The 19309-nt window shown below is 40.8% G+C and overlaps 1 protein-coding gene across 4 annotated transcripts in view; it reads left to right on the top strand.

Moving 5' to 3' along the window:
* The first annotated feature begins 2365 nt into the window (after positions 1-2365).
* KCNJ15 (potassium voltage-gated channel subfamily J member 15) overlaps positions 2366-19309 on the top strand; it is a 36331-nt gene continuing 19387 nt past the window's right edge. The window contains exons 1-2 of one of the 4 annotated variants that reach the window (XM_026858724.1): positions 2366-2455; positions 2546-2998. Coding sequence is in view for 2 of the 4 variants with exons in the window: in XM_026858697.1 (XP_026714498.1) it covers positions 14823-14995 (173 nt within the window). In the remaining 2 variants the exon portion in view is untranslated. Of the gene's footprint in view, positions 2456-2545; positions 2999-12735; positions 12830-14514; positions 14620-14680; positions 14996-15403; positions 15809-19309 lie in introns of those variants that run through there. The other 3 variants (XM_026858697.1, XM_026858714.1, XM_026858734.1) reach the window with 3 other exon arrangements.

Here is a 19309-nt window from a genome sequence, read left to right as displayed (position 1 = left end):
CTGAATAATTGATTTTATATCTGAGTGATCTATGGAAAAATCAATGACAGTTGTTCAGATATGAATAGGAAAGAATTAATTTCTTCATATGTAAAATCACAGTGATCAACTGACCCTCACTAACCACTCACGAATCAGATCATCAAAAAATAAGTTTCAGGAAATCATTTTCCTGGCAATCCATTTACCTTCCCAGTACATTAACAAGAGAAGTTATTTTTGAAGTGACTGGGATGAAAAGACTGGTTTGGTGATCCATAATTTCAAATAGGCTTGTAATTCTGATCAGTTTGTATAAATCACAAACCCCATCTCCAACCACTGCAAAACCTGTCCTAGTTCTGACAAAAAGAGTATGTGACTGCCCCAAAGAGGTCTGCAAAAGGCTGCTTCTGAGTGCCTGTGTTCCTAAGGGTTAAGTTTTGGATGCCCCCATAAGCACATTGTTGCATGCAGCCCAGCAAACCAGAGGTAAAGCAACAGGACAGAGTAGGAAGCCCTGATCTGCAACTGGGCTACAGCAATTTCTGAGTAGGTGTGACTCCAGTAAAGGATTATGGATGACACCAGACTTCCAGATTTTAGGTGATTTGCCCAGAAGGAATCAAAAAGATCAGGGCTTCCTGCTATTTCCTGTTACTTTACCCTTGGTTTACCAGAAAGCATACAAGAGTGGTCTTATAGGGGCTTCTCTGAACTCTCTAACATCAGTAACAAGCATAATCTCAGAGTTTGGCCTATACACAGAAAGGCAGGTGCCTATCTACAAATTAAAACTAGCCAAATTATCTGCTTCCTTTTACAAGTTTTCCAAGGAGAAGAGCGCAAAGGTAAATCTTGCCCCATCTCGTATTGTGAGAAGTAAGCGTGACAGACTTTTCACATCTCTGTGCATTCAGACAGTTTTCACAGAAATCAGGCGAAACAGTGACTGAGCCATCTAACTCCTGTGCAGAAGGTGTAATGAAAGGACCGCAAGCATCAGTCATTGGGGCTGCCTTGTCGTGTGAGAATCTGCCACTACCCCCTCCCTATACCCCACCACTACTCTAGTCTGGACCCCAGATGTAGTGATTTCCAGGATGTCTGTGGCAACTTTCCTGGATCTGCCTGGGGCATACATCATAAGTGCCAAAGGAGGCAAAAGGAGATGAAAACCTATATAAACATGTAGTGCATGAAATTCTGCAGTTGCCGTGCTTTGACTTTGACCGTAGCTCTTTCTTCCACTCATATTGCCCTAACCATGTCTGAAGACGGCTTTGCTGCCAAACCATTTTTTGTTGTAATTTATTTTTTTATATTACTGAGATGAAAATCAGCATACATCAATGTAGACACTGATATGCTTTCATATACATATTCTGTTTAATGTAACTTGAGACACAAAACCTTGAAACTTTAACAAATTCCAAATTCTGATGGCCCTGGCAGACCGCAAACTCCCTGCCTGTCTTTCCTAAGAGAAGAGTTTCTCTGTTTCCATAGATCTAACAAGTTGCAAAGATTGTCTGTTATCTTTGACACCTGAAAATCACAGGCATTTCTCATTTGACTTTTCAGGATTATTGTACTATGCACATTGTTGTATTTCCATAGAACTGTAAACACTGATCAGGTGTTTCCAACAAAAAGAGCACTTTTTCTCTCAGAGGCTGTAGGGTCAGCTTTGACTATTGCACTGTACTAAACAAATGTGTTTGTCTCAGTTCTGCTAACTAGATAACAAAATACATCACTGTTTGTTGTGGAGCCAGCAATCTCCAAGAAGAACAGCGTGCTGGAATGGCTTTAGTCCAGCATCTCTGCGTGGAACTGTATTTCTCTGTGCATCTGTGTATGCAGGTCTATGTTGGGAGTGCATGGTTTACTCTAGTGCATTAAAGTTACGCATGTTGGATATAGGGAAAAATAACATAGAAATGTAAATGACAGTAGAAAAATGCAGGCTAGAAAAGCTGCATATGTTCTATGGGAATAAAAGCAGGTCTCCGTTTTTGGTTTTTTTTTTTTTTTTTCCTTACTATCATTTCTGTGGTAAATTGTTAGTCCATTTAATTTACAGTACTCATAAGAAATGCTAATGGGCTATTTCACTAATCCAGATAGATCAAAACTAAAGTGATACAATGTACTTGGAATTTTAATATCAAGGATAAAAATACTAAAAATTTACAAAGAATCAACATTGTAAACAACCCATGCTTTATGTATTTAATTTATCTGCTTAGTGCAGAGGTAGCATCTGTTTTCAGTGAGATGCCGCTTTATTTTTTTCCCTAACTCAGCAGCTGGGATAAATGAAATAGTAGTCAAAGACCAAATTAACAGTTTGAGGGCCACAAGTCTGCTGGAATGAGGGGAAGGGAGGACAGTTGAGGAGGACAGTGACAGGAGGAATTGTAACCGCCAGATGTCCCGATAATAACTCCCAGGCACATGTTCTCATAATGTGGTATGTATTATGCTCCACAGTAGACCACTCTAGCTCAGACAAGTTTCTTGCACTGCTGCTAATTCTTCTGTTATCCCTTTCCTCCCACAGTGCTGCGGAAAGGAGATGCAAGAAGGAGAGGTTCCTCTGAACCCACCACACATCACTGATGCTGGCAGCTCCTGAGAAGACATGGGCCACAGTGTTGTGATAGGAATAAACCTGCCTCTCTCCACTCTGTAACTGGAGAGCCAAGCATTTTGGCCTCAAGTCACGTTCTTAAGCTTCTCCCTGGATTCCAGCTTCCAAAATACCAAAGTATAAATTCTCTTCTTTCTTCTTTGCTCTCCAGCTCTCCAGCTCACCACCTCAACCTTCTCCAGCAGCTGAGAGAGAGAAAGCTGCAGGAGCATTCAGAAACAGGTTTGACTAGAAGAAACAACAGAGCCTCAGTAATCAGCAGGGCAGAAGAGAGGTGAGATGAGCTTCTCAATCCTCAGCAAGTAACTGCTAACACACTCAGAAGATACCATTGAGAAGAGGAGCCGTTGTCTGCTGAGGAAGGTGAGGAGGAGGGACCAGGAATAAATGACATAGTGTGGAAAGGTATTTGTGGGTGCATGGCTGAATGCAGAGAGTGAGGGGCTGGCATGACTGACAACAAAGAATAGTGTAATGAGTTTAAATTGCCTTTATTCTAATGAAAATTAATTGGGTTTTTAATCATCCTAATTGAAATGTTTAAGCTTTTACCACAGCAGATTGTCCTAACTAGAATTAGGGCTCTATCAAAGCTTGATTAAGCAAGTCTCTCTGTTTAAGTACCCCTTCTAGCCTTGCAGTTTCTGTTAGAGAGTCTGAACCTTTCTTACACTTAGGTCTCTCCATACTGTCAGAGGTATGTAAAAAGAACTGAGTGGAATTGAGAATAATACCTGGAATATTCTTCAAGTCCTTCTCTCAATGGCTGTGCAGCACTGTAGAGTACTTGTTGCTGGTTTTCACCTTAGGGAGGGGTATTTGCTTTAACAGTGGCACACTGAAGGGCAGTTAAAGTGTATGATACCAGCTCCCCCCCTGCTCCCATATGCCCTGTGCTTTGCAATAATTAATACAGCACACACAGTATGAGCCTGTCCCTGGAGAGCGCAGCCTGGTCCCCAGTGAGAAGATACCCAGCAAGGAGCTAGAACATTTTGGATGAGAAGCCCTGCACAAATGCAAGTTGATAGTGCCGATAGTATTAACTACCTTGTAGTTATGCGTTGCAAGGATCAGAGATGACTGAATGATCTCAGAGATAGTATTTGCAGTAATAGCTTTGCACAAAGAGGTCACTTAAAGTGGCAGTTAATTCAAAACAGAATTTAAGACTTAGTTTTGCCTTTTTCCCCCCTCTTTGAAGGAAATGAGAGGTGACACAATTGGATTACACACACATTTTAGGCTTTTTCAGAAACCAGGATATTATTTACTGTAAAGATTGTAATAGTTCCAAGCTGATAAATGCAGTACGTTGTTTTTGGCATGCCTATCAATTCTTAAAACAAATACTATTTACCAGAAATTTTGTAGAAGCTCCTTTGGACTCCTGACAGTCTATTCGGTAAATATGGGCTTTGTAGCACTATAGGAAAATGTACATTTTTACGGAAGCTTTTCAACGTTTGGCAACACCATCCAGCCCAACGTTCTTTATTCTATAACAAAGCTCCTGAGATTAATTTTTTTTTAGGACTCAATTGCCAAAGTCCACAATACTTGGCCTACTCTTAACATGACGGTAAGAGAGTGAGGGAGATAGAGATGTACTTTGATTGGCAAATATGTCAGAAGCAGAGACATAAAAAAGAGAGTCTGAAGTGAAGTGGTTTCAGAAACCCAGGAGAAGCAAAGGACCTCTTCCTTCTCCAACACCAGGGCATCTGAGATCACAGAGGTGAAGGTGGTCTGGTCTGACAAGGAAAGTCTGAAAAGCTCATTCCTAGAAAGTACCTCTGCTCCTGTGTGCCCACATGCACACAAAACACATATGCCATCTAGTACAAGTCTGTGTATGCAAATACAGGTTTTGTTTACACACAGGTATCTGTCTCAATGCATATTGAGAGGTAGGCTACAATTATTTTAATTTAATTGGCTTTCATTTCAGAAACTGCTGGCAACAGGCACAGTAGCTCTTTCAAGGTGGACCACTTCTCTCAGATCTCTTGTTCTAGCAGCCAGCTAGTTTCATCTTTGCTAGAGCTCCGTGAAAAGTTTTACTCGCTGTGAAACTACAAATAAGGAAGGATTCACCTGCTTTGGAGTGTGTGTCCAAAACCAGAACTGGCAGGACATCTTGTAATGTGTTGCGTCCAAATACTGTCTTGCCAATGCTGGAATTAAATTGCCTCACTCCATTTTGATAGTTCCAGATTCCTGGAGGTTCAACTTATTGGAAATCCAGAGCCCTTTCCATGGCCTAGGCCTGATGGCCAAGCTCCAGAAAAATCAGCGTGGCTTACTGCATTCTTCTGGACAGAGTGGGTGCCTTTTTGGCCAGCCTATTTTGTGCAGAAGGAAGGAGAGCCACGTCACGGCCTGCTGTGTGGCCAGGACCAGATGTTGCCCTCTTGCTGTTCAAAGCAAGACAGTTTCCATCATCCAGGTGGGAACTCAGGGCTGTCCCCTGAGACAGACTCACCTGTGTAGCTCTGTGAGCTGCCTGCTTGGAGTTTGTGTCCCCACCGCACCTGGCTCTGTAGCATCTTATCCATGTTATTCAGTGGAAACATTATGGATTCAGTCAAGGTGGAGTGCTTTCCTGCTTCTGTTCACCTGTGGAAAGCACCTCAAACCTTCTGTGTCCAAGTACAGGGCTGTGTTAAATGAGAGCTCTTGGAGGCAGTCCTCTGAGGTGGTTTTTGGTGACTTTTCAGGCCACTGATTTGCAAGGAAGAAAAAATCTCGCTACAGATCAGCTGTGATATATTCAAGGAAGTGATAAAAAACAAAGTGAAGGAAGTTATTGGAAAGTACACATAGTTAAAAACAGTCTAGATGAGCAATAAAACAAGGCAATATGGGGGAAATGTAAACAAGCCAAGCCTGAAGGAAACAAAAGAAGTAAAAGTATCTTGCAGAAAATTGAGCAAATCACTCTGAGGCTGGACAAGCAGGGGAAGATCAGAGGGAAGATCAAGAAAACAAGGCACGGGAGCAATGTGCTATAGCTTAATTTCTGTGGAAATACAGTTGGGCCAATAATACCAACAATTAGGGGGGAAAAAGAGCGGTGAACCACATACCACAAAGGTGAAGTAAATATAGAGGAAAAAAGCTGCCTTAGCCAGCTTTAGAACCTTGCGGTGCATCCTGCAATGCAAACACAGTAAACACGCTTGAATGGAAACAGTTCCTTCATCAGAAAACTCTGCTCTGAGAAAGAGTTAAAAGCAGATGTCCTCCAAGAAGAGATGAATAGCATAGCTGGCCTCTTAGGGTCTGGAGGAGCAAATTCTGCCAAAGCAGAAAAAATAATCTGCAAAGGTATATTGGAGCAAGTAGAGGTTCAAGGTAGCTGAATAAATAGCTGAGTGAACCCTGAGGAAAGGAGTTCCTTTCATTCCAAGCAATCCAGAGGTATAAGTTCATTGTCCTGATGAAATCAATTGTCAACAGGCTGCAGTTAGCTGCCGAGTAGGGGGAAGAGACAGTGTGACTTCAAACCAGGGTATGTTGCAGTGGTCAAGATATCAGTACTCCAGCAGTACGTGGAAAAGTATGGAGAGTGGAGGCACTCCACTGTGACTGCTTCTGCTGGATTCATCATAGCATTCACCTCAGATATGTTGTGGGAAGTAGAAGAAACACACGGAGATCCACATAAATGCACTGATAAAAGCTATGATTGAATAGCTACATAACAGTGCTGTAAGGATTTATGGGGATTAAGCAATTGTTTCATATAAAAGTTTAGTGAATGACAAACCAGTATGAATTCACTCCTTTTAATCAGATACTACAAATGCTAGATGTATTAAAGAACAAAGCCACTGACGGTATGATGTCAAGGTACAATCATATATCTGACATATCCCTAGACAGCATACAAAACTGGAGGAATTATTTAACAATTGTCATGTCGATGAATTAGTTGCAACTAGGAAAAGGAAATTATAAAACAAGCAGTTATTTTGTGTACCTTGTAAATTTAATCTTTGCTGGGCATTCTCTTGTGTTTGAGATTAAAAGTATTGCATTAAAGTGTTATATTTAATGTCAAATACAAATGTATCAAGACTGCATGAACAGTATGTTTTTGTGGACTGAACAGTGTAGTCAACTAAAGTAGATAACCAGGCACTCAAAGGCTGAAGTTGGAACAATAACAGACGTAAAGTGTAATCATTTGGAGACAAATGAGGAAACTGGAAGGAGGGTAGGAGGTGAAATCTAGGCATGGGAGCGACTGAACCTGAAAAGATTATGATGGTGGGAATACTGCAGAAATCAAACAGATAACAGAATGCCAGAGATAGTCATGCAAATGCAGCCAAGGTCAATTCAACAAGAAATAGATTGAATGGGTTTGGGTGCCCTACGCAGGGGTGTGAGCCAGACTGGACTCAGTGGAGGAACACGTCCCCAGGAACAAGTCCCTAAGCATCAATGCTGCTCTGTTCTCAGTGTCTGCTGAAAGCCTGGTAGATGCAGAGAGAGAATGCATTTCAACAGATCGTTCATATTTTCCTGCAAAGGTTTTCGTGAATAAATTAAGGTTTCAGTGTAACTTGTCTTTGGACTCCTGTATACCTGTTGTGATTTTTTACTGAAGCCATCTTATCCGTTTCTAGAAAGCCTGTCTCAGATATTCATGCAGCTTGTTCTTTAAAATCTGTGACTGAAATCCCTGTAGGACCAAACCATGAGAGACGAACTGAGAGCTGAATATTAATCAACTGTTCAGCTGTATTAAAGATCATATTGTAATCAAGTTTTCTTTGCCTGCAACTTGGCACCAAATGAAGCTGTAATCTGGAGGCTGTGCATCCTCACAGACTAGATCTACTGAAACAAATACATTTGCACTCCCAGAGACCTTTGGACAGCTCTAGTCTTTATTACCGCCTGTAAGAAGACTGGCTTTTCCTGTCTGTACAGTATCGCTCAGACATATTTTACCTAAATGATAAAATCAGGAGAATGTGTGGGGGTATATAAGGCCACCTGGATGCTACGTCTTAATAGTAGGCATGGGTTTTTGTTTTAGGATTGTTTTTGGCTTTGAGTGCTGCTCATCATCTCTACTCTAATGCATAGTCTGTGGTCTTTAAAGCCCTGAGAGAGCTTTTTCAGGTACGGTTACCTGTAGTTCAGCATCTATATCCATGTTTTAAGGCTTCTTCAAGTGTCCTGCTTTTGGAAAATGCAGAGCATCTAATGCCCTTGGTACTGACCCACCCACCCTTTTAGGAAACTAGCTAAGTCAATGGGTGGGAATGCTCACCCTTTTACTTCTTAATGAACTGCTTGAGAAAAGCAAGTATCCCATTTAAGAGACACTCAAAGGGAAAAAACAGACCCAGTCTCCTGTCACGTGGCTTATCGTGTGGCTGTGTCTTGAAGGCTATATTTAACAACACTTGTCAGTAGTTGTCTCTGTAACCCAAGATAGGAATATGGTAGTGTTGGCAATTGTCATTAAAGGAGAATCTTGCTCAGTTCAGTATCTCCCAGTTAAATCTCTCTTCTCTTTACTTGCTGCCATTTGCAAGCCTAAACAGTCCTTGCAAACATTAAAATCAGGAGAGCTCAGATTTGCTTTTCATGCTTTTAATTTTCTGCTTTACATGATGGATGGTAGGATTTATTATAGCTCAGAGGAACAAAGCAGTTGCTATATAATCTGCCCCAGGCAAACCGTCCTGGCAACGGACGTAATAGCCATGGTCCCTGAAAAGATTTTGCTCCGAGTTTCTGAAAGAATTCACCTTTGGGGCAGGGAGCAAGCATGGAAAAATGCAGCCCCAAAGGTCAGCGTTTTGCAATGCTTATGGCATATGAAATAGAAGGTTGCGATGGAAACTGTGGTGCAATCACAGTGACAATGGGTGCGGCGAACACCCCGGTGCCATCTTCTTGTCACGAAACAATAATTTTCTTGCCTGTAATATCATGGATTATATTTTACTTCCTCTCAAAGTTGAGTTCAGTAGGTAAATGATGACAACTCTGCTTTCTACAAAATTTGATCTAAAAGTTTAGTCTTTTTCACATTTTCTGGACAAATGTTTGCACTCTGGTTTTGGAAGACCACTTTTCTAATCTTTTTGTAGTAGGGATGCCTTGATCTGTCTTGGTGATAGTAAGCCTGGGGATAGTCTTTGTACATACACCCTGTACAGAAACTCTGTACCGTCCCCTTTATTATCATCTTTTTGTGCACTTTCAGTAGTGTCATATGCTCTGTCAACCTCAATAGCTGCATTTAGCCTCACTTCACAATCCTCTTTGATAAAAGTTTGGCAAAAGTATACACTTCAGTTCCTTTTGTTCAAGCCAGAAGTTATTTTCCAGGAAGACACATTTAAAATGCACAAATGTACTCATTTAACTTGTGCTGGCTTTTTAGTAGTGCTTCCTGAGAGGTCAACTAGTCTGGGCATCTGAAACTGGTAATAGTAATGCAACTTTATTGTCCCAGATAGTCACAGACTTGTACAGCTTAAAGAAAATGAGTAAAGAAAGTCCAGAATGGGAATTTTCACACAGCTTTTGTTGCGGCTCATGAAAATAATTTCCCAATGCATTATTTTTCAAATTACTCCAACGCAGAGTTCTGGTAAAATAACACTGAGTTTTAAAGGTAAGGCAAAAACTAACCTACCTGGAGACTGCAAAGAAATGTTTGAGAAGTAGAGATTGTGGCCCCATGGTGGAAAATTCAGAGTGGACTCTCCAAATTCAATGACCCCAATAAACAAAGCTGACAGGGAAAAATTTCCCTTCCCCTTGCTGTCCTCTGAAGTGTGCTATTGAAGATATGTGACAGGATATAGCTAGGAGGTATTGAATATGCAAGTTTCTCTTTGACTGAGGAATGTTCTTTGTGCCACAGAAAACACATCAATAGAAAGAGGGATCAAATGGCTTAGAAGTGGGGCTTTCCAGCATTTCCCAGAAGGATTTCTGGTCGTCAGGGCAGCTCTAACTAGGGAAATTCACACTTGAGGAGAAGCCACAAGAACACCAGGGGGACTGACCATCATGGGTCAAGTGGAGGAAAATGCTAGATCAGAAAAATCTGCCTTCCTTTTTTGTGGTCAGTGGTTCTTACAACTGACTGCTTTCAGCCCAGCATCCTCCCAGCAGCTCTTCTGGGAGGCAGCTCATCTCACCCCATCCAGCTTCTCCCAGCATCCCCTGGAGCAGCTCTTCTGGACCATAACCCAGGGCCATTTCTTAGGCCAGATATCCTGCTGTAGCTGAGAGCAATTTTCAGGATTGGGTCCTGCAGACCATAGTTTTCCATGACTGGGGATTCGATCCTGTTGCAACAAAACCAATGTTATGTTAGACCTATGACCTGAATGACCTGGAGACCTGTCTACTCTTACTCCCATGAGAATGAGCATAAACAGGAAGCATCGTTGCCTGCTGGGGTGCTACTAGCAGTGTGAGCAGACCATCTCCATGGAGACATTTATACATCCTGATGGCTCATGATGTGGCAAACTAAGCATGCACCCACCACACAGTTTCAGAAAGCAAAGCCATGTAGCCCAGTTCCAGGAATCTGAGGTGAAAATTTTGGCTGGTTTGGACATTTTGACCAGATTGACAGGGGAGGGGAAATTGAAATACCTCTTAGATATGAAGCCCATTGTCATTTTCATTCTGGTGTGGAAAGTCAGCTTGGATTTGACTTCCTGCTTATGAATCTGCCTCAGTTCTGGGCTAGAACCAAAACCGGAGGATGCTTGTCTCTGCATCCAGGAAGAAGGCAGCCAAACACACCTGGGAATGAGTGGCTTTTCTCAAGGGGCTGCTTTTTCTCCAGAGCTTTCTGCTATCTGGTAGTCCTTTTGACATCTTGGGCGGTAACATATCAGTACCTCTGTCATCAAGAAACAACACTTCTGGCAGAAGTTTAAATTTGGAAGCTGATGTTGTCATTAAAATCCTTCCCCCCCTAGCAGAACAGCAGCCTTGCTGAGGTTCTGAAATCCCTAGCCGTTTGGAGGAAGAACAACCACCTTCTCTAATGTGAACTGATAAGACACATCTCAGCAACTCTAGTCTTCTCGAATCCAGATTACCTGGGGTGAAGTTGAAGCTTTTGAAAGCATTAACTGCTGCGGTAACAGGGTTTCCACAAAGGTCACTTCTTGCTTCATGGAGAACAGAGCTGGGCCCTCCTCAGCCAGATCCTTCCGTGTGAAGCTCATCAAGTGGAATAAAATCCAGTTCCAATTATATGCTTTTCATGTGCACAAATCTCCCTTAGGAACTAAAGTGTCAGCCACAGCCTCTCATAATGCAAGGAACATATGGTAGAGGGCTTGTATGCAAACCACTGCTTTAAACCATAGCAGGCTAGGTAATATGCTGTGAATTCCTTGGTCGGCCGCTGTTGCAATGTCAACAAAGAGGCAAGAAAAGAAAGAAGATGGAAAACTGTGTATCAACCATCCTAAAAGCACGCATATGCAGTGAGAACATGGTTTCTGATTTCTTTAGGGGGTGAAGATTCATGTGTCCATTAGCATTCACATGCTTGGAGAATTGCATTTCCTACAGCACCTTCAGGTCCAGCGTTTTACCTAATTTCATGGGAATATGTGTAATGAATTTTAGCCCTTTCAATTCTTCTTTTATTAAGAATTTCATCAATAAGAAGCAGGTGAATGGTTTGATTTACTGTTTAGATAAATAGTTCACAGGGGAAAAATACAAAAAATAGGATACTATTTTAAAACAATTAAAGAAAACACAGTAAAAAAAGAAAGTGCAAAGTCACAGGAGAGTTTCTCTGTGTTTAACAAGAACCAGTTTTGGAATAAATACTTCACATGTCTCATATTCAAGTGTTCTGGTTTGGAAATAATATATTTCTACTTCCATACCAGAAGGTCAGTGACAATTTAGCTGCAAGGGGTCTTCCGGTAAGCTTATGAATAGGAAAATAAATTTCAGGTTAGTTTCTTACTTTTAGAATCACATTCTTTCATGTGCACAGCAATGTGGGGGTTTTTACCATTTTTAAGAAATGTAGTTTTAATCCTGGAGGTGTCTCATACTGAATGACAAGGTATATTTCAAATAATGCTTGATGAAATGGTATTTGGGCTTAGTTCTGCATTGTGTGTTATATTTTGTTATTGATAATATGAACTGGATGGTTTCTGTTGCATTAGTTTTATAGTACTTGCTTTCAAATCAAGACACATTTTGAAGCAATGAGTCCACGGACAACTTAAGCAGCATTCCTACCAGCTTTTCACTAACACTTCTACTGACTGAAGTCTTTGTTATTATTGATGCAATTTTTCAAAAGCCTACAACAAAAGGAGAAAAAATAGCTTGTATAGATTAAGCTGGAAAGTCAGCTGGTACATGCAGAAAACATTAAGTTCTAGCAGTATAGTACTGAAACGTAAAAGCAGTGTTTGGGCTGCAGGACTGAAATGGCTGCAGAATGCAGAGTGCCATGAATCATGGCAGAACAGTTCTGGCCTCCAGCCAACAGAACTGAACGCTTTACCACATTGTTTTGACTTGGAGAATGCACTGCAGATAAATGCACTCTTACAAGAGATACATTTTTATGCTTTTCTTTCCATCTTTATTGTATTTTTCATGACATGTTTCTAAGGTTTGGCTGTACTGTTCTCCCAATGTTACAGAGGGGGCCTGAGTCCTGAGACACTATGTATGCAACAGTGTTTAGGCACCGGTGTGATTTCTTTGAGAGCTGTGCTCCTCAGCACTTCCAAGGATCTGAGCAAGGGTAGACAAGGCTCAGATGTACAGAGATATTTAGGTGCATAATAGTACAAATAGGTTTTTAGCAGTTCTCAGGTGACATGTCTGCTCAGGATGTCTGGAACTTATTTTGTACAAGGTCCATTTCTAGTCTTGTGTCTGGTTTTATATAACAATTCCAATTTCATGTCCCGTATCTGATTTTTAACTCATTAATTTGAGGTTCACAGGAACAGAGAAAAAGCGACAAGGCTTGGAGTGTCACTGTGACTTTTCCCCTTTCTCATTGTGCACATCCTCATGAGCTGAGTGTCACTATCCACATGAGAAGCCCAAAGCACTTTTTCAGTAAAAGAAAAACTGACTTTTGGATCAAGGATAAGTTGGAGGTGCAGATCTGATGTGTAGGACTAACTTTTCTGCCAGGTATTCTAGTTTTATTGTCTCTTTTCCTAACTTAAGTCTATCCAGAGCCAACATAAGAACAGAAAATACCCTGAGCAAGCCTCCTAACATCAAGGGATTTCCTGCTCAGCTTTATTGATTGAAAAAGTTTGGATAAGTATTTCAACTTATCTAGCCCAAACTTTTGAACTTTTACCTGTTGTTGCTGTAAGGAGACAGGTTTATGATTTTCAGTACTGAGGTAAATCTGAAGAAACAACATATGAACTTATGTGTTTTGGATTGCATGAACTAACAAATTAGTTTCTCCTTTTAGCCCACCTCAGCAGCAGTGTAGTAACAGTCCAGGAGTGTGTGGTCGGTCACTCACCAGGAAACTATGCTTGTTTAAGATAGTTTGCTTGTAATAAAGGAGGAATAAGAGCTGAGCGGAGACCATTATTGGCAGGCAGCTGACTTGTGGCAACCCATGTCCTGCTCTTCCTCTGCTGGCCACATGCTTCTCTCACTCCTCTTGCAGGAGCTCCCAAACTCAGGTGACCTCTAGATGAGGTGCCTCAGATCGCTAGACTGGAAGAGAAGTAACCCTGCAGAAACTAACAGATATACGGATTTTCTGTCTGATTTAGCAAGCTGACAGGACTCATTGAGTGTCGGACAAGCACCAGAGATGGTGCAAATATAAGGAAGGGACAGCACAGTTAAAGCAGAGAGAAGATGGGTAATGAGAAATTGAAAGACGCACTTTGCATGGCCACGAGCAGCATAGTCAGTCAGCTTCTGGAGCTTCTCCATAGCTTCCTGGGAGAGAGGTTTTATAGTCACTATTTCCTCCTAAGAGCCCTGATCACCTGCGGGCTCTCTCCTAAGCAAAGAATGAAAACCTGTGTTCAAAGAAGGGTATTTACATTTTGAAGTCAAGCGTGCAAAGCTGGGAAATGCCCATGCAAGTTATAGACTACCCTCTGCTCTGCTGCTCTGTCTTCTAGAATGGGATAGGGATCCACAGGGTATTAGTAAAACAGCACAAGAATTAAAGACTAAACTGTAGTGTGTTTGCACCATGTGTGAAATGCATCATTCAGAGCATACCCTCGTATTATGCTCTTCTAATAACCACTCACACTAAAGCTGAATTCATGGGCACTGTTGCTACAGATGATGATTTGGGGGATGTGTGGGACTAGCACATTAGAATATTCATATTCAGTTATGATTTGGGCAGTTTCCCAAACTTTGCCAGAAGAAAAAAGAGGAAAGGTGTAATTGGGGATTTTTAATAATGTATAATTCAGTTATAGCTAAACATGATTTAAGTGGATAGTGAAAAAGAATTTCTAGTACAGGTGCTACATCCCATGACATTGCAGAGGGCTCTGCAAACAAAAGAGCTTATCTGCAAGCAGAAAAAGACATTCACAAGCATTTTTTTTTCATACGTATAAAATGAAAATCGATAGGAAGTGTTGCGATTTCCCTCATAGTAAATATAGAGAAAGAGATAGCAGTGCAACAGGTTCATGGATTTGGGGAACAATCCAAGCTGTGTGAAATTCTTTAGTCTCTGGCAAAGTGAAAAAAATCACATCTAACTGTTGTCCTTTTAAATGTAAAACAGCTGCTGCCTACTGGCACTGCCTGAATGCCTACATACTTGACCACTTGACGGCGGAATTCCAGCCTCCACTTTCCTGTGGTTGCCTATCACGACATTATTAACGTCTGTTAACAGCATTTAAATGTCTGTTTACCAACGCTGCTGAGGAAAGGAGAGATTTTTCTGTTGCTAATATGTTCTCTGTGAATTTGAGGTGGGCAGAATTTTGTTAGTAAACCACTCACCCCGTGTGTTGATCTCCTCTTTCCTCCAAGAAAAACGGAATGAAGTTCACCTGGCATCGGTTGGACCATGGGATGTCCCTGCGGGTGGTGCTGAGCTACAGGTGTATTAGACTAGCTTGCGGAGATATGTAATTCCTGGAAGCATTATCCCTGGGAATATGGGCACAGAAGAATGATATCCAAGGGCTATTACATAAGCCTTTCTAGAGCTGCAGTGATTTCCCTTTCACTGCTGCTGTTTGCATTCGGTTCTGGGAATCCCATCAAATACCTGAGGGGTACTAATGGCAGCGTACTGGCTTTACAGAAGGCAAACATCCACACCTCTTCCTCGCTGTGTTCAAGGTACCTGACTTTTGCCAGTTCTAAATAACGCTATCTGTGCTTTCTGCATCTAGGAAACAAGAGCAGAAAGGCACTGAAGCAAACCCAGAGTAAGTCATCAGATTGGCTAAACAGATTGGAAACTTTGGTGGTCAGGGATTTCAGCTGTGTCCGTGGCTGCTGCAGCTCAGTGTGTTACAACCATAGTATGAATTTATTTCAGATGAGTTTCAGCCTCCCTTTTGCCAACAGGGAAGGGGTAAATCAATAATGTTGATTTTTTTTTAATTCTTCTTACTCTTTTCTTAGCATTATACAACCACTGGTAATCTTGTTTATTTAGGCAATAAGGCCTTTAAGGGACTTTGATCAGCCTGGCTAAAGTTTCTTCAAAGATTAACTGACGTTCTTTAAAAGTACATCAGTTTCCTCTTAAGCAGGTATTTGCTTACCACATAACTGGGTGTTGAGTGCTATGTAGTTATAAAGTTTGCCGGGCTCAGCTGTAGATTTCCTTAAGACATACTGCTGACATCACTGAGTCTCCTCTCGGACTATTTTTTTTTTTTCTCTCTTTCTCTTTCCCCCTCCCTCCCTCTCCTCCCTCCCTCTCTTCAGTTTCTTTATTCAGGTAATTCCAACTCAGACTTATTCCAACTTGTTTTTGACTGACAGTGAGGGAAGGGAGACTCTCAGAGGGTTGTGTTTTGTGGGTTTTTTTAAACCATTCACACATGCTTTATTGAAAAGACATCCAACCTCTTATAAAAAAGATTGCTTGACTTGACATGACGATAACATCTAGTAAGGAATCTGAACATTGCTCTTTTACAGGTAAGAGGTATTTGTCAAAAATGCATACATGCTTAACAGTGCTTTGGAAACTGCGGAATGAAAGCTAATGCGTAGGTTCTTTTCCTATTTTTCTCTTATTTTAGTAATCTAAGGATTTAGAAACTGTCTGTAAAAGAAAAATGTTTCTAAGATTATGCCTTCATGTGAACTTTGAGATACAGGCAGTTTAGCAATGATAAAGCAAAAGCTGTCATGGTTTGGTCTTTCCACCGATGCGAGCTCCTGAATGTGAGATTTGTAATGTATGTTTGCTGATATTTTTGTATGTTGGGGAGGGGGTCAGATACTGAATGTGTCTTTGTAAATGTTTGCTTGCCAGACTCTTTTTCTTGTAGAAATACATAGTGCTTTTCAGGGTCTTAGAAGCATATCTTTCAGTCAGTTTTTTTTCTTCTTTTCAATGCAGAAATCAGTTTTCATTGACATAGTGGGAAAGCTTGCCTAGAACTTTATCCAGTCCCTGTTACCTATCTGTATAAGAAAAGATTATGTAAGTTTTCTGTGGTAGGTATAAAGAACGTAAACATGTCTGAGTTGGAGAACATCATGTATTTTGTTCCAACTTTTGCATGTATCTTCGTATTATACTTGTTTACAACAGGTTTGGCTCATCCTCAGTAATCACAGTCTGAGCCTGTGGTGCAAATTCCCCTCTACTTCATTGTAGCTCGTTTTTGTCTCCCTTTTTATTTTCACATAGAGACCATGCTGTAAAGAGATTTACAGATAAGTTCTTTTTTTCTCCATGACGTGCTGGTCATAAAAAGGAACAAAGCTGGCTTTCCTTTGTGAACCAGGGGTATCTACATTACTTTTTAACTAACCTTGTTTCCTCGCTTGCCTTTGGCTGTATTGTATCTCTAGGGTCTTTCTGACCACAGTGCCTGCATACCTATCTACCAAGCCTATTATCTGTGTTCTCCTGTGATATTATTATCTGTGCTTTCTTCTTTTAAAATTGAGAGGGAAAGGGGTAATTTGCTATTACAGAAATGTCTTCTTCATTTCCTTGGTTGTAAAATGTCACTGTGCTCTCTGCACTCTCTAATACTTAGTTTATAGGAGGGAGGAAACAAGTCTGGAATGTAACATAGTGCTGGTTGTACAGTACAAACTGGCATCGCTTTTGTAAAGCGGAGTATAGACGAGACCAAAAACTTCCCCAAGAATTTCATCCCAGTAAATGAGGCATGGCCTAGAGACAAAAACAGCAGCAGATGACTTGGGCTTCAGTCTTCCAACATACATACAATACTTCAGTCCTGTTACTTTTTATAGAATTTCAAATGAAAACAAATAGTTCTTTTTTATCCTGGCTCCTGCAATGAAACAAACAAGCCATCAACCCACAGCCCTGATTGGAGATGAAATTTTTGTTTGTCCAGATTTCACTAAAGCAGTCTGGAATATTATTCCCTCCTCCTGTACTGTTTCTCTCTAGACACAGAGTTCACATGGACAGGCTGTGTTCTTTGGGAACAGGTAGAGACCAAAGCTGTGAAGTACCATGTGGTACTCTTGAGAGGGGCCAAGAAAAACAGTAACTTAACTGTTATGCATGCTGAACCTCAGAACATTTTGAAATAAATTTTGATTCACTTTATTTCCAGGAAAAACAAAGCAGTTTATGGATTTTTTTTTTTTTTTTAATGGAGGGAAAGGTCTTTATTGGCTATACTGCGCAAATGAAAATTAGAAAAAAATATTGGCTGGAGTGTAAGTTAAAAATCAACCTTTTCAGTCCAAATGAATTCACTAAATGTTAAACACTTGAAAGATACCTTCTTCCTGAGCTGTCCTTAACTGAGATGAGAGAACATTCATGACTTACTTGAATGAGTTACTATAGGCTTGAGGATCATTTTAGCACTCAATGTGTTTGTATCATTAATATGGTAAATAGCCTGGTGTTCAGCATGTGCACGCTCTTGGAGTAAACAGGGTACAGCTGGAAAAAGTAGCTCCCTTGTATTGGCTGTGCATGAATTAGAAACGCCTGCTCATTCTATACCTATCTAGCTGAATAGTGTGAAACACCCATGGAGAACAGCCAAAAACAGTGGATATATTACTCATTGGGCTAGAGGAAGAAATAAAAACGGCAAGTAAGAACCATAGTATCTTTCCCTCCTCCTAAGTGTATGAAGTTGTCTTTGTATGACTAGCACATTCTGAGGTTCACGGTAAGTTAGAGGTCATGGTCAGACAGAAAGGGAGCAAGCAATGACATGAATGCTGTAAATATTAGCATCCTTTACTGGACAAAATAAATGCTTGGACATAAAGAGGGTAGGCATATGTTTTGGGATAACACATTTGCAGTCATTTTTACCTGCTGGGTAGAAAGGTGTTTGGCAAATTTGATCTTCCAGCAGAGCCCTTTGGAAACCTTGGGCTGCCTTTGGTGAAAGGTTGAAACTGAACTGCAGGGACATAGTTTGGACTCAGCATGTATCTCAGGGAAGTACCCTGGTGCTGCGTAGATTCCCTATGTCTGCAGGGCACCCTTGGGGATACTGGGAAGCCTTGAAATCTTTTAGTCACTAAGTCTTGAGAATCCCCTTGGCCTCCTTGCTGAGGAGATCTGACTCATTTTGCTGGTGTCAGTGGTGAGCTTTTGATCATTTTGTTCTAGGCATTTCATTACTTGCAAAGCCCCTTCCCTCCCTGCACTGTGTCTGCCGAGGTATGAGAGCCAGCTGCCTTTCTGTTGCCTCCCAGGAGGGCTTCTTGATTAAGAAATGTCTTTCTTCCACATGGTTCAAAGTAGCCCCTACAATTTGACCTTCAGGGCATACTGCATTTTAGCTGGCTTTTAAGGTGGAGGGGAGGTCTAAAGCTTGGGAACTGCAGCTTGGTGCCTTTTAAAATCATGCTTGAATCCTTTCTGGTTTGTTTTTCTCATGGAGATTGTCAGCTACATTTGTCCATGCTTAGAGAGCCTAGGTAAGCCACCTTCTCTTTGTAAATCAAAAGTGATAAAGTAAAATAAGTCTTGACTGGAACAATAGTATGGCCTGATTAGATTAATTTAATCTCCATTGCTTTAACTGAGGTGATTCACTCTTGGTTAGATCATAGCTTGCAGGATACCTCCCTGGTTTTACATTATGAACTTTTACTTATCTACAATTAGCACTTTTGCATTGAGGCTACATGATAAAAATGTTTATCTGTTGAATAAATGACTGTAATCTGCAATCAAGCAGTATATGTAACAATACACCTACTTAGATGACTTAAAATGTGTATCATTAGCATGAGGTGATGAAGACAAAAGGGAGAAATATATATGATCAAAATTTCCCCTTTTTCCTCACTCTAATTACACAGCCTGACAAAAACATATTATATATGTTCACAACATTCTGATCAGCATTCTTCCTGCTTAAATGATTTTTATTTCAGTCAACATTTTCCAAGAAAAAATGTCAACCAAAAAAAATGTTTCTGATTTTTTTTTCTGACCTTGTCTGTAAA

Source organism: Athene cunicularia (genome assembly GCF_003259725.1).
Source record: "Athene cunicularia isolate RWA chromosome 1 unlocalized genomic scaffold, athCun1 chr1_part1, whole genome shotgun sequence".
In the NCBI taxonomy this organism is placed as follows: Eukaryota; Metazoa; Chordata; class Aves; order Strigiformes; family Strigidae; genus Athene; species Athene cunicularia.
The sequence above is the reverse complement of the archived record's forward strand: the minus strand, read 5'-3'. Positions and strand labels throughout refer to the sequence as shown.